Source organism: Solea senegalensis, linkage group LG4 (assembly GCF_019176455.1).
Source record: "Solea senegalensis isolate Sse05_10M linkage group LG4, IFAPA_SoseM_1, whole genome shotgun sequence".
Taxonomy (NCBI): Eukaryota; Metazoa; Chordata; class Actinopteri; order Pleuronectiformes; family Soleidae; genus Solea; species Solea senegalensis.
Genome location: NC_058024.1, coordinates 21,544,323 through 21,558,584, shown reverse-complemented (window position 1 = coordinate 21,558,584; position 14,262 = coordinate 21,544,323). Strand labels below are relative to the sequence as shown.

The following is a 14,262-nucleotide window of genomic DNA, read 5'->3' as shown; positions in this document are numbered from 1 at the left end:
ATGTATTTATGGGGCTGTAAATAAGAGCATTCAATTCATGTCTTTCATGTAAGGCGTGTAATTCTCAGACCATTTATTCACATTATGATTAAAGATTGTCATGTAATTATTACAATTAACAATAATGTCTTCAATCACATTCATCTATCCATTCATCTTCTTCTGCTTTATCCTCCTGGTGCCAATCCCAGCTGACATAGGGTGAAATGTGGGATTGGAGCCCTGGGCAGGTCGCCAGTCCATCACAGGTTCACATGGAGATGAACAATCATCCACACTCACACTCACACCCCGGGTCAATAATAATAATAATCCCCAAATCTGCATGTTTTTTGACTGTGGGAGGAAACCAGTGAAACCCCTAGCACATGCAGTTTCCAAACACATTTATAATAAAGTGCAGAGGAGTACAGTAAAGACGAAATGTACTGCACTAAAAGCCATTTTATTGGATGCTTATGTTGGTTGTACTATATGTTCTATATCTTGAAATTATACCTAAAACCACCTAAAAACCACTTGTTACTTTTAATTCTGTAAATGGACGTCATTCAGTTATCTCTATAAAGCATGTGCATGACAGGATTTCTATGTTTTTTTACCTCTATGAAACTGCTGTTCCACAGTCTGGCATGAACCTTGAGGACAGCCTGACCAGAGAAGCTGTGCAGGGGACACTGGAAGAGGACACAACGTGCTGATCCCAAGAGACAATCCTGCAAGAAAAAAAAGGGACAACTGAGCACTCTGAGCACTCTGGGGAGAGTTTTAAAAGGAACTGGAATCAAACATCCACACGTTTATTTTGTGCATCTGCATTGTAGAATTATCCATTTACCTGAATGTTTTAGTGGGAAATCAATAACTGAGTTTTCCATAGTTTCTTTCTTACCAGTTTGAGCGACTTGCGTCTCTCTGACGCTGCCACAGCTGGAGTGGTTCGTCCCACGCTGCCTTTTGTCATCACTTGACCTTCGTCTTCTGAGTGTGAGCGCCTTGTTCTCACAATCTGATGAAGGCAGAGAGGGGATGATGATGATGATGATCTTGGTAATTATCAACCATGTTAGTGCACATGTTTTTATACCCAAACATCACACACATTGGTGAGATGCTAGTGCTCGAGACAAAATCCAGTATAATGTACAATGAGCATGCAGTACTGGGAGAGTACTGGGAGGGTTGAACAACAGATATTTTACTTTTTTATCTGATAGATTGCACAGGCAAAATATCATTCACTGTCCCCTAAACCCAGGAGCCATTTTGCCAGTACATAAAATTAGCAAATATTCACAGGGGAAGAGGAAATTTAATTATTATTAACTCTAGAGAGGAAGTTATTTTCTGTGCAAGAGGAAAAAAATAGTTGAAAAAAAACAGCCAAAAATAGTTGAAGTCAGTTTGTCTGAATTTATATAATGAGCAGAGCCAGGAATCAAACCCACAACCTTTGAGTTGTGTTCTGTGGGAGGATAATCTGACATTGTCACTGATTTAACTTGACCAAAAACTTTTACGGACAGCGCTTTCATAAATGTTTGCAGACTGTGTGTAATTTAAATACATTAAAAACTATGCGGAGTCATGTGTGTGGCAAAATAACACCCTTAATGAGTGAGAAACAACCTCCCTCTATATGGAACTTACCCCGCCAGACTGCGATGAGCTCTGTAGCTTTAAAGGATTCAAGGCCTCTGTGGGAGTGCAGTGTGTGTCAGGGTGACCCTCAAACCTCAGGCTTGCGGGATACAGGAGCCATTTCTCATTGGCCAGCTCGTAAGGCCACATGATGTTCAGAAAGGCGGAGCCGAGTGTCTGCAGGGCTTGTCCTGGATTAGCCACCTGAAAGACAGATTATTTGAGAAACTGGGACTCTTTTCTGTTTTTTTTAAAAATCTTGTTTCTTCTAAGATGAAAAACAAACTACTTTTCCTCACCACAAACTCAAAATCCACAGGGCTGCCTATGTCCTCCAGACTAGTCATGGCACTCTCTCCCTTCACTGTCCCACTGAAGAACAGCTGGTGTGGCCGAGCGAGCCTACAGTAACACATCACCTCAGTGTGTCAGTCAGCTGCATACACACACATGCACCTTTACATGGCTGTTTATCCGGTAGTCATCAATTTAACTGGAACCTAGACCATTATGTCAAAAATGTCATCTTTAAAAACTGTTATTTCTAGCATCACTGTAGTGTTACTCACCCACTGACAGACAGAGGGAGCTCTATCACAACCTTAGCAAACGCAGTGACCGGCACCAGGTCAGGCTGCTCACTGATACTGAGAAAGTGGACAAACAAATGAAGTATATTTATTTTGACTGACCAATTCAAACATCTACAGGTAAATGATGCAAAAAATGAAATAAAACAGGACGTACGTTGTCAATAAGAGATCTGCCGTCAACTCTGTGGTCTCAATGGTGATGTTTGATGTGCTCAAGTTAATAGAGAATTTCAGCTAAAAGACAAACACACACCTGTTAAATTATGCATTTAATATTATAATTACAAGCAAAAACAATTACTTAATTGGTCAACCTGTATTGTATTGATTTATTGTTTCCATAACATTATCTTGTCTGAGTGGGTTTAATGTATACAGCCAAAATCTTATTCATATAAAGCTACTTTTTATTTTGTCAATGAATCAGTATGATGTAAGAGAAACAGAGGACAATAATCACATTTGTTGGCATTTGTTTGCTTTTAACATTTAACATTTTCTGCAGTAAACTCTCCAGTTATATATTTACACTACAGATAACCTTTACAGACATTTCTACTCTAATCTACATCTACAAGCTTTATTTACACGAGCAAGTATTTAATACTTTGTCACAAAATAATACTTTCTATAGTTCCTGTCCTAACAATCGTAAAAAGTAAGATGAATATTCAGATTTCTTTTTCTACCATACCTTAGTATTTCGCTTGACGGGGTTTCCGAGGTCACATTCAACTTGGGAGCCATTCTGGTTCGCTTGACATCTCATCTACAGTCAGTCGTGACAGATCACAGAGTATTGTTGCTTTTTAGTGAGTACAATCTCATTATGAAGTCGTATAAATTAAGCAGGGCTCTGTTATTGAAACCTTGCTGTTTCTGTGGTGTAAGCCATACCTGCGCTGGGACCCTGGAACCAGCATATGACAGCGTGTTTGGAAGGGTAATATTCAACTGAGCAGCGTGAGCGTCATCCCCGTCCTCGTCGGGGAGAAGAGGGTCAGAGGGCATGTTGGTGACAGTAATCTCCAGTACCACCAGTCGCTGGTCTGACAGGGAAAACACCTGCACGTCGTCCTCATCTCTGCAGAAATGAAAAGATGTGTCAACACACATTATTATGATAATGTAATACTGTAATAATAATTATTACAGTTTCTCAGGCAACAGTTTACGCCATTAAATCCGCCGGGAAACATGAAATGAGGTCAGTCGATACTAACTTTGGCAAAGGAGTGAAGAGATCAGAGGTCAGGGGTCGTGTTCCAAATTGGTAGCTCAGCTGCAGGTTGCTCTGGCAGATTTTGTCTACGCCACATCCTTGACGCAGGAAGTTCACCTTCAGGGGGGGTAAACAGTCATGTAAAAACACTAATAAGTTACACGCGCAGAAGTGGTCGGAGTGAATCACTTGACAAAACACTGATGATTTACATAATGACAGTAGTTGCCTTTCTTTTAACTTAATGTTATTAAGTTATTTGAACCCAATCATTGATGTATCCTGTTAATGTGTGATCACTGGCGTAAAATCACCTCGGTTACTAAATGAAGAGGGTTTTATGTGCAGTAATGTTGAGTTCAACCAACCTTTCTATTTGAAACAATACATCCATGATTATGTCCTTTGAAGAGCATGATTTACAGCAATGGAAAGCTTCACATAATGTCTTTCTACTCCTTTCTAAGTTGAAAGGAAAATACAAAATTGCGACTGGTTCTTTTCTCTCCCGTCCAACTGTTGTTTTTTGTTGTTTCCAGCTGTCATGGCCAGACCTTTTTACTTTAATAAAAGTTAAATTAAATAATGCAGAGACGGTAGAATGGACCAGGTAACTAATTAGTCCCGTCAATGAAATACTTCTGCTTCCTTTGTGTCACAGACCTCAGAGTGCAGCGTATTAGAAGGTGAAACATTCAGCACAGGCGCCAGCTTCTCCAGACGTTTGGCACCTGAGTGTCTGCGTGGTGGCACAGACTTGATAGTATGGGTTACTGCCAATGAAATGGGACGCAGTTTGTCCCTGATGTTCTCCTGCACGGACAGAGATGAGGATTAATCATCGATAAAATCCCAGAATTCCTAGAATCAAGAAGTTAAATAGTAGTTAAATAGTTAAATAGTAGTTACTGACATGGAGCTGGAAGACGGCAGTGGTGCACGCGGGGTGAAGCTGCCGATGAAGCTCCACTTCTTCTGTCTGAGTATACTCGGGTTCTAGTGAACTGCGGCCCAGGAAATTAACTCTGTGCGGGAGGCCCAACTTCCTGCGCTCTGTGTCGGCTTCAAAGTGCACCACCAGGGCTGAAAGGGAGCAAAATGGAAGCGATGCATCAAGAGAGAAGAAGAGTACACAAATGTCAGCACTTCAAGAGCCCACCAGGGGCGGAGCATATTATTAAACCCCTCATCTCGGGGGAATACTGCATTACACAGCTGTGACTTAATCATAATAAAGTCTAATGTTATCCCACAGACATAGTAACGCTCCACTGTAAATAGAAAGGTCTCCTGTTACTGTGCGTCCCAGGATAGAATGGAGAATACTTACTAATGTGTGGGGAGTAGTGTTGTGGGTGAGCTGTGAAGATGAAGCAGGCCTTGACCTCCACACTTGAAAGAGTCAGATAGGGAGAATGAAAGGAAATTACAAATACAGTCTCAGCAGAAAACTCTTCAGAAGATTGTTTCCTAGATTGTGTTTTTAAATGTGATATAGATGAGATTTCAGAAGCATTACAGCAGCCATTTGTATCTTTGCAGTGACATAAACATGACACCTGCATGGTCACTTTATTCACTTAAATTGGACACACTGATGATGGTGTAACATTGTATCACATTTAAATTGGGGGCTATTAGCTTGGACGTCAGTTCTTACCACACTCCCTGTCTGCCCTTGCAGTTGTGCTGCTCCAGATCAATGTGATATGGATCAATTGATACTTCTCTGTTCACGTGAATGACAGGACGAGACCTTTTGGGGGCAAACAAAACACAACAAATCATGATTAAACTGATTATGAACATGAAAGTTTTAAGATAAAACTTGCTCTTTTGATCTTTTGAGCCACAGGCCTAAAGTTGGGCCCTTGACAATCTCATAGTTCTCACCTGAAGAGAACCACGGAATCGTTAAGAGAGCCTACTGCTATGTCTGGATAGTGGTTATTGTCAACATCCAGACCGCCTGAGATGGAGTATCCAAAGCGTCTGACATCAAAGTCACGACCGTCCAATACCTGATAGGATGAAAAAAACGGGATTAATTAATCCCCTTAATCCAGTCCTTTATCTGCAATTGCTCTTATTAATCTTTTCCTCCTAATGTCTGCTCATTTGTTACAACAAATACAATCACCTGAGCAGGTTTAGTCTCAATTCCAGAACCTGATCCTCTGTAGATGAAAACTTTGCCATCTCCATCAAATGGTGCACCAACAGCAATATCTGTGCACGTACAGGATTGATTCACACAAATTTGAATTCTTGATGTAAATAATTCATTTCCTCTCAGTTACAACACATGTATGCAACAATAATTTACAGAATTTCTTTGACAAATTCTGTCCTCGGGGTTTGAAGAATTACTTAAACCCTCTGTGGTTTTGATGGGGCTTATTCTCACCTCCGTATCCATCTTGGTCCAGATCGCCAATACTACTGACCGTCATCCCAAACATGGAGTCGTACGTCCCATTGAGGCGAATTGGGCGGGCGTGATCTTCCCAGTGACCAAAAGGGTTCAAGTAAACATAAACAGCTCCACCGATCTCTGCCTTACGGTCGAAAAAGTTAGGAGCTCCAACAATAATGTCCGTCCAGCTGAAGACAGAAAGAGAAACAGAGAGTTAAGAGATCAGAGCTCTTCAGATGTCAAATGATCTGTTTATTATATCCGAGGAGACACTGAACAAAATAAATATATATAGTTATAGTTAATAGTTAAGTACATCCTTTTCCCACTGAAAAATGCTTATATTTGCAAAGTTTACCTGCTTTACTTTGGCAGTGGGAGAATGTTTATTTATTTTTTTGCCAGTCCTGAGAATCAACCATCAGTCACATATAAATAAAGGTTTATTCTTTGCCTGTTTGCCAGATGCAGCTGATCAGGAAATAAGAATATATTGAATGGCCACCAGGGGGATTTATAACATCGGTCTTCTTTAACAGCACATGATGTTATTATTGCAAACTGTGTTCCCATTTAGAAGAACATGCACATATTGGTGGACACCAGTGCGATCGACAGCTGGTATCATCCAAAGGTGCCTGGTCGCAGGTGACATAACGTTCATTTCCAGTTGCAAAAATAAATTAGCATGTCCTCACCCGTCCCTGTTTAGATCCGTTGTAGTTACAGAGTAGCCAAATGAAGACGCCAGCTCCTCCCCCCAGAAAATGTGCTGAGGCACCAGCCGGTAGACATTGTCCTTCTTCAGAAGCACCACTGCCCCTGTATGATTGGCCCGGGGTGCACCCGCCACAAAGGTCAGCTCTCCGAGAGCCATTATCCCTAAGGCAGAGTCCACAGAAAACCCTGGAAGGAAAAAGGATTGGGAGTTTATATTGACCAAGGGCCTCTGAGGCTAATGTCTGAGTGCAGAATGCTCTGCTCATCTTCTTACTAATGAAATGTGCGGCTTAAGTGTCTATTGATTTTACGCCAAACTCATGATAGGTATAAATGTCCTGTGTGTTGCTAGGGGACGCCTGTCAGAGGTAAGTGAATGGTTGTGTGTCCACGAGCAAAAGGGCAGAGGGAGATGTATTGGTCTTCACATAATGTCTCATGAGATTCATGATCTGACTGTTTTGTATCAGTGAGCTCTGGTGAAGGAAGTATGTAAACATAAAGGCTGGATGTTAATCAGATTTATGGCCTAAAGAGTCACCCCCCATTTTGTGAGTGTGCGCTGTGGAAGTGTACATCGGTATGCGTATGCGTGTGTGTGAATAACTTAATGATGCTTTGCATGTAAATCAGTTAGAGCTAATGAGTGAAAAGGGGGATGTGTGTGTGTGTGTGTGTTTGCTTGTAAAAAAAGTTTCTTATCAGGCTGTGAAAAATAACACATCATATGAAACATTTCACTCCAACAGAAGCAACCACATGCATTTGCTTCATTGGGTTAAAAAAGAAAACATGCAGATGGTGTGAACAGTGAGGATAACCTCACTGGACATTTGTTAGTCCTGAGTAAACATGCAGTGGGAGACAAAATGGAGACAAACAGAGAGCAGCTCCAGGGTTGCAGGTGTGGAATGCAACAGTCTGCATCTCAGCTCCTGTAAGAACCCAGCGGATAGAGCCAAGGCGCTACTTTTTTCACATGGGGTGGTTTTTAACACTCAGACTTACTGCAAAGTAAACGCTGCAAAAAATAAATGAGTGAACTGCCTAGAAAAGGTGGTGCAGACAGTGGTCATTTAAATAATCTGATTTAATTTCATCGGCCTACAATTTCATTTAGTAATATTTGGTTGGCACATTATTGAAAATGATTTTCTTGCTCAAAATGTAAAGAATGGATTTTTTTTTGCTTCAGATAGTATGGGTCCAGACTTTTTTTTTAGAAAATGAAAACCTGGAAACCATCACAATAGGTCTCACCACTTCAATGTCACATAAAACAACCATCAGAGGGATTCATTTAGTTTAATGACAGTATGTAAACATGTTTAGGGAAACAGCTGGAATTCTGTATTGTGTGACATCATTTTGGAGTATGTCTCTGTCCATTTAGTAAACATGCGTAGGTGTGGCTTGTTAGGATCAATGGAAGCATGTGAGTTGTAAATGAAGGCTAGAAGGTCATGAGGGAATTAGTGCTGCCAAGAAGACAGGCTCAATATGGTGAGTGGGAGGGTAAACAGGCGTGGAGGTATGTGAATAAAGAGATTTACTGCAGATCCACTCACTTAGTGAAAGGGAATGACATGATCATGAAAAAATAAGAAATGTCTTTTAAAGAGACGATGAGTCACTGCATATATACGGACACTAATACTAACACTAAAGAGATTCTTTGCAAATAAAAGGCGGAAAAGAATAAAACACAATAATCCACCTCTTTGGTCCAGACTGAGAAATCATGACAGCAGTGGGATTGATAATTGTGCTTTTTCTTTGTTGTTTAACCATTCATGGTGTCACAGAGGATGAAGACTACTGGGTTTTGTGCGTCCCACACATTTCAACATCCTCATTTATCCACTTAAACATTTCTTCAACTGCAGAATGAACTGTAATATTGCAACTCCTGGTTGATGATTAGGGATGGAACAATATAGCATATAGCGATATATCGCAACCTCGAGTATCTACTGATACTGTTATTATTCCGATACAGTCATTTTATAGACGATTTATGAACTATGAAGCTGTTGACAACAAATATTGTTCTGCCAAAATAAAAGAAATAAACGTTCCAAACATGACTTAGCTAAAATGCTTTTGACGATTTGGAATTACATATTTACATTTGGATTGTATCGGATTTCACACTTTTATCCGTCCGATATCCCATCCAGTGATTTCGACCAGTATCCGACCGATACAGACCGATACTGATTCCCATCCCTAATGACGGTGCATTTGTATTTTAACATTCTCCGCTAATGTTAGCACACAACGACGGACAGTTTAGACTCAACTGCTTTATCACACGTTAGCGGGTTAGTTAATTAAACTCCCTCTAACACTAAAATGCAGACAAGCCACAAGAAAACCACCACCACCTCAAAAGCTTTGTACCGACACACACACACACATGCAGACTGACGCGACAGACGATAGAGATCTACAGACAGAACAGACAAGCACCCTGCTGTTACTCAAAGAGACAGCCTTCTTTCCAAACATCCAAACGTTAAAACAGCAAATACATTTAAAATATCGTATATTTCAGATTTGGAATGCTGTCTCTTTACAACAGTGAAGGTGAAACTATGTTGCACATAGTCAAATTCTACAAACGGAGACACGAGGCGGAATTAGCAAAAGAGGACTGAGACACTAAGACGGAGACAGAGGACTACTCCCACTACAAGCCCAGTCCGGTCCAAAACAGCAACACCTCACTCCTACAAACCTAAGTAGCTATTATGAGCTACATCCTCAAACGGCGTGGGCCGGCTGGAGGGCTCCAGAGTTTTGTACAGCAGTGCATCTTCAACAGGGTTAGCCATGAACAAGAGCCCTATGGCCCGAGACAGGAATAGAAAGAGAAGGAGATACAGAGGGAGGAGTGCAGGGAGGGGAGTGATGGGGTGGTGAAATGGTGAGGAGAAGAAAAAAAAAAGAGAGAGAGAGAAAAAGGGGAAAAGGGAGGTGCAGGTGAGACAAGCTGTGATTGATTGGTGTTTTGTCTTTGTGGTACCGTGGCTTCTTTTTTTTTTTCTTTCCTGCAGAGCCACTGTGTACCCAGAGGAGAGGTGACATCCAAGGTTTAGACTGTATCCCAACATTGAACATTACCCACTTAAAGAGTTCTCACATGTTTTCCTGTGCCTCGTTTCTATAACAGGGATAAGGATAACATCATTGTCGTGTGTTGGCATCATTAGATCATTAGAATGTAAGCCAGCCCATAAAAAGCTTGGACACATGTGACTTGTCCACCCACATAGTCACATGGGAAAGAAGAGAATGGGTGGAAGTGGAGTTGAGTCAACTCGGCCAGAAATACTGTGCGGAGAATGAAAGGGACATTATAAACAAGTTTTCTCTCAGCTGGTCAGAGCCAGTTGCTGCTGCTGCTGCTGTTAGCCCTTGTGGTTATGTGACTCATGTCAAGGTACAGTCTAAAAAAGCCCTGGATTCAAACCCTCCTGCAGCCCTCACTTTCTCTCCTGTGCATAGGCAGCAGTGAGCAGGGAGGGCAAATCCTACCCAGGTAACTGTGGTAAGGCAGAGGGATGAGCTGAGCATTAAGTTGTTTCTGATCTGCCACCTCGTATGGTCCATCGTCATAGAAACCGAGGTCAAGCAGAGTCTGGTTTAGGAGCTGGACCCGCATCTCACCTGGAATGGAAACAGGTGAGGGCACAGCAAAGCAAAACAACACAATACTGGCAGATGATGTAGGACTAAAGTTTGCTTAATGCATCACTAATGGCGTTTTTCCACTACTTAGTACCGCCTCACCTCGCCTCAGCTCGACTCTACTCTACGGTTTGCTTGGTTTACAATTACAATATGGTACCTCCTCAACGTGGGAGGAGTCATCACAGCACGGCTGCATGAAACTGCAGTGACTTCATTTCACACGTGACACTAGTGTCACTTGTAAAGCAGTTGTTTTCTATGTACTGAATCATTAGAATCAGTTAATTCAAAGATCTGTTCAGTACTGTTCAGTACTTTCTGCATGACCGGAGCACAGACTCCGTCTGACACAGTCAGTGAATACAGCTGCAGGGGTAGTGATGCGGCTCGCTTGCTAAATACACCAGACTCCTGTTAAATGATGAGATTTGAGACATTTCCTTGCTAAATGTTGGAGATGAACTCACATTTTTCACTCATAGTGTCAGCTCAGCTCGCTTGGAACCTCGCCAGAGCAGGTACTAAAAAAAAAAAGATCGCTAATGGAAAAGCAAAATTACCGCGCCGTGCTGTGCCAAGGCAAGACGAGTCGCGCTAGTGGAAACGCACCATTAGAGCGTCAAACACGCTGAGCCACTGGAATTGGACTCTTTGACTTGTGTAATAACAAAATACATGGTACAATAATTCTCTGCCACTACAGTCAATAACTGTGCTCTTCGAAACAATGTGGGTGTAACAGCAAAATTATATTTTAAACTGATTTCTTGTTTCATTTCACATCCGAACCATCAATCATGTCTGATCGTATCCCACAGACAGAAAGCAGAATCCTATTTCATCAGACAGTAGTACAATATGAGTTCTACACATGTCAGAAACAATTACACAGTTAAATGTGACATTAATCTTGTGTGGCAAGCGACGACTATGACAATATAAATCAATTCAGTAACTTATTACTGAACCAGATAAATCTCAGTACATTCTTCAATGAACTAGATGCTGCAGCTCTGCACTAGATTGGCTCATAAATTATTGTCATTTATAGTATAATATATAACGAGTATAATAGTGGTGTTTTGAGCATACTATACCTGCTTTAATAGGAATAGTTCAATGCTTAATAAAATGCACATATTGACCCTTTTTTTTAACCATGAACAGTAACTTGTTTGGTTTACAAAAGAGGAAGAAAGTGCTGCATGATGTGCATGGTGAAATTCCCAATTTAAAATGATAAAAAAGGGTATTTGTAGAATAGGAAACTTCTGGGATGCTGCCAAGACAAATTTTGTCAAAGTTGGAGAAAGCCAGATTGACAGTTTCCTCTTGTTTTCAGTCTTCATGATGACCTAAGCTTACTGGTAATCAGCTGCCCCCAAAATTGATAATTAGAAATAAAACATGTTGAGTTAAACAAGCTTAGTTTCTATGATCCAATACAGTACCATACCTTTCCAGTTGTATGTCCCAGGAGCCCCAAACAGAATGAAGTTGTTGTCTGGGGTGAAACTGACAGACAGGCCCTGCTGGCAGAAACCAAACTGCTCGTGTCCCTGTGGCCGACCCTCGCAGAACTTCCACTCCCCTCCATCCAGGTCATCTCTCTCTGTCAGGTCCTCACTCAGGACGTAGCAGCGTCCAATGGGGTCCCGGGTCTCTGAAGGTTGACTTACACGTTGCCTGAGCTCATACAGGTGAGCACAAGTCTAGTGAGGAAGCGATAACTGCATTATCATCATATTTATTTAGTTGTTTTTTTTTTCACAGTTATGACACAAGACGTTTGTTTCAAGGTCAGGTGTATGGATAGAATATTCAAATTCTACCAATAAACCCACCCAGAATAAGCAAAACTGAGAGCGTCTGTCCACGACTGACAGGATCAGCAGCAGAACAACAAAGCATCGTTCTCGACCAAGTGTGGTTTCCTGTGCTGATGAATTTACATGATGTGCTCGTTACTCACCACCACCTTCCCTCCAATCCCCTGACTTTTGACAGTAACTCCCAACCACTGGTTGTCTTTGCTCTCTCTGTCCAGGCTCACTGAAAGGAAACACAGGAGGAAGTGGTGGTTTCCGTATTGTAAACCAATTAGGAACACGGCCACAGTAGGCAAACAGCATTCTGTTATATTATGGAGTTCTGGAGTTCAAGTCATGAGACACTTTCACTTTATGAAATGCATATGACTAGTTAAAGGCAAGGGGTGTATTTAAATATATACATATATATGTATGTGTATATATATATATATATATATATATATATATATATATATATACACACATAAATATATATATATATATATATATACATATATATATATATATACACATATATATATATATATAAATATATGTACATATGTATATATGTATACAAATAAAAAAGTCAGAATCAAACTTTTCATTTGTATTTGTACTTTTCAGTTAAAATGCACATCACAACTGAATTTTAATAAGCTTTTTGGTGATTTATAAATTCACTTCTACGACTACAAACTCACCATCTCCATCTATATCCACCCTCTCACAGTCGTACTCCTCTGGTGTGATTGGACACCTGAACAGGGCTCCTGGTCGACTGCCACGCAAGGAGCCTAGTCCAGCTGCCTGTGGCGCCCCCACCAGGATCCTGAAGGAAGACCAGGGACATTAAATGACATGATGTCACGGCTGATGTTCCAGGAGGGACATCTCCTATGTCAGAATTACTATTAAATACTGGGCACCATAAAAGAAAGTTGATGCTTGAGAGCTCTATTTGCTGTATAATGGAGGTCTGTTTAATATACAGGTGCAGCAAATGATCGCATCTGTACTCAAATGGTGTCAGTGTGTATTCTACTCATGAAGAAGATTTTCACACGTAATGTAGGGTAGCCTATATGTAGCATTAGGGACCAAAGTTAAGTGTAAAAGTCAATCATAAACAATAAATACACAATGGACGCAATATTAATTCTGAAAAGTGAGTGGTGTTCTTGCTCCATATAAAACCATATAAAACCATGTTAGCCTCAGGTAACAGAAGCCTCTGACTTATACACATCTGCAGCTCAAGCAAAGTGAAATCTTGTTGGCACCGCCTAAAGAGCTGTCATGACTTGAAATTGACTGAACACAGCTCTGTGAATCATGAGGCTTTTATATCTTATATAGCTATCAAGAGAAGGAGCAGTTTTACGCTCAGTGAGGTGGTTGCTGATATTCTGGGGCCAGTGTCACTGCCCTCTCTGCCTTATTAGGAGCTGCTCATTCAGACTCAGATGCTATTTAAAAACGGAACGTTGAGCCACATTCCACCAAACACTGTCAGGCGCGATATGCTGCACGGATGAAAGCGAGATGAGGGGAAAAGACGGAGCTGAACAGAAAATCATACATTTAATAAAAATAAAGCAATTTTAAAAAAGAGGATTAACAAGGATTAAATCCAACACAACAAAGATCAAATATGGTGCAACAAGAGCAGTTTAAACGTTTCAAACTGCTTAGATTTAATTATAACAATGACATAACAATGATTAAAATAAATACTTGGCTCAGCTGTGTGTCTACAAAGTAGCTACAAAGCTCCCTCCCATCATACGCGCCTTGTTGTGTCCACACTTAAATTAGAACTCTGTGTAGCTGGGAAGTATTTGTGCCGATAAATGCAGTGGTGCAAGCTGATAGTACTGCAGAGACCGCACATGCAGTATAAACAGAGGGGACATCTGAGTGCTGTCACAACACACTGTAAGAGTCATGTGTACAGCACCTCCTGGGTTATATACAGCGCTTTATTTGACAATAATGGCTTCATTCTGTTCTTGGTATGTGAGTGGATCAAATGTGCTGCTGTGTTGCTTTTTTAGCAAATAGCAATGTTTGTTTGTGTTTTTGCATCACAGCCAGATATTTTGGGAACATAAAGTGAAAAAAAAAGTAATTGAATAAAGTCATAAGAAATCATGAGGCTCT

The 14,262-nt window shown here is 40.9% G+C and overlaps 1 protein-coding gene across 3 annotated transcripts in view; it reads right to left on the bottom strand.

The window, feature by feature from the left end:
* itga7 (integrin, alpha 7) overlaps positions 1 to 14,262 on the bottom strand; it is a 32,651-nt gene that overhangs the window by 3,875 nt on the left and 14,514 nt on the right. For 2 of the 3 annotated variants that reach the window (XR_006360288.1, XM_044024084.1), the window contains exons 2-22: positions 12,804 to 12,931; positions 12,261 to 12,340; positions 11,745 to 12,000; positions 10,133 to 10,264; positions 6,571 to 6,778; positions 5,864 to 6,060; positions 5,597 to 5,685; positions 5,350 to 5,477; positions 5,117 to 5,212; positions 4,787 to 4,848; positions 4,370 to 4,539; positions 4,120 to 4,269; positions 3,458 to 3,573; positions 3,132 to 3,318; positions 2,929 to 3,003; positions 2,389 to 2,468; positions 2,211 to 2,288; positions 1,941 to 2,043; positions 1,651 to 1,845; positions 893 to 1,009; positions 603 to 716 (exon numbers count right to left, since the gene is read on the bottom strand). Coding sequence is in view for 2 of the 3 variants with exons in the window: in XM_044024084.1 (XP_043880019.1) it covers positions 603 to 716; positions 893 to 1,009; positions 1,651 to 1,845; positions 1,941 to 2,043; positions 2,211 to 2,288; positions 2,389 to 2,468; positions 2,929 to 3,003; positions 3,132 to 3,318; positions 3,458 to 3,573; positions 4,120 to 4,269; positions 4,370 to 4,539; positions 4,787 to 4,848; positions 5,117 to 5,212; positions 5,350 to 5,477; positions 5,597 to 5,685; positions 5,864 to 6,060; positions 6,571 to 6,778; positions 10,133 to 10,264; positions 11,745 to 12,000; positions 12,261 to 12,340; positions 12,804 to 12,931 (2,761 nt within the window). In the remaining variant the exon portion in view is untranslated. Of the gene's footprint in view, positions 1 to 602; positions 717 to 892; positions 1,010 to 1,650; positions 1,846 to 1,940; positions 2,044 to 2,210; positions 2,289 to 2,388; positions 2,469 to 2,928; positions 3,004 to 3,131; positions 3,319 to 3,457; positions 3,574 to 4,119; positions 4,270 to 4,369; positions 4,540 to 4,786; positions 4,849 to 5,116; positions 5,213 to 5,349; positions 5,478 to 5,596; positions 5,686 to 5,863; positions 6,061 to 6,570; positions 6,779 to 9,332; positions 9,441 to 10,132; positions 10,265 to 11,744; positions 12,001 to 12,260; positions 12,341 to 12,803; positions 12,932 to 14,262 lie in introns of all 3 variants that reach the window. The other variant, XM_044024085.1, reaches the window with a different exon arrangement.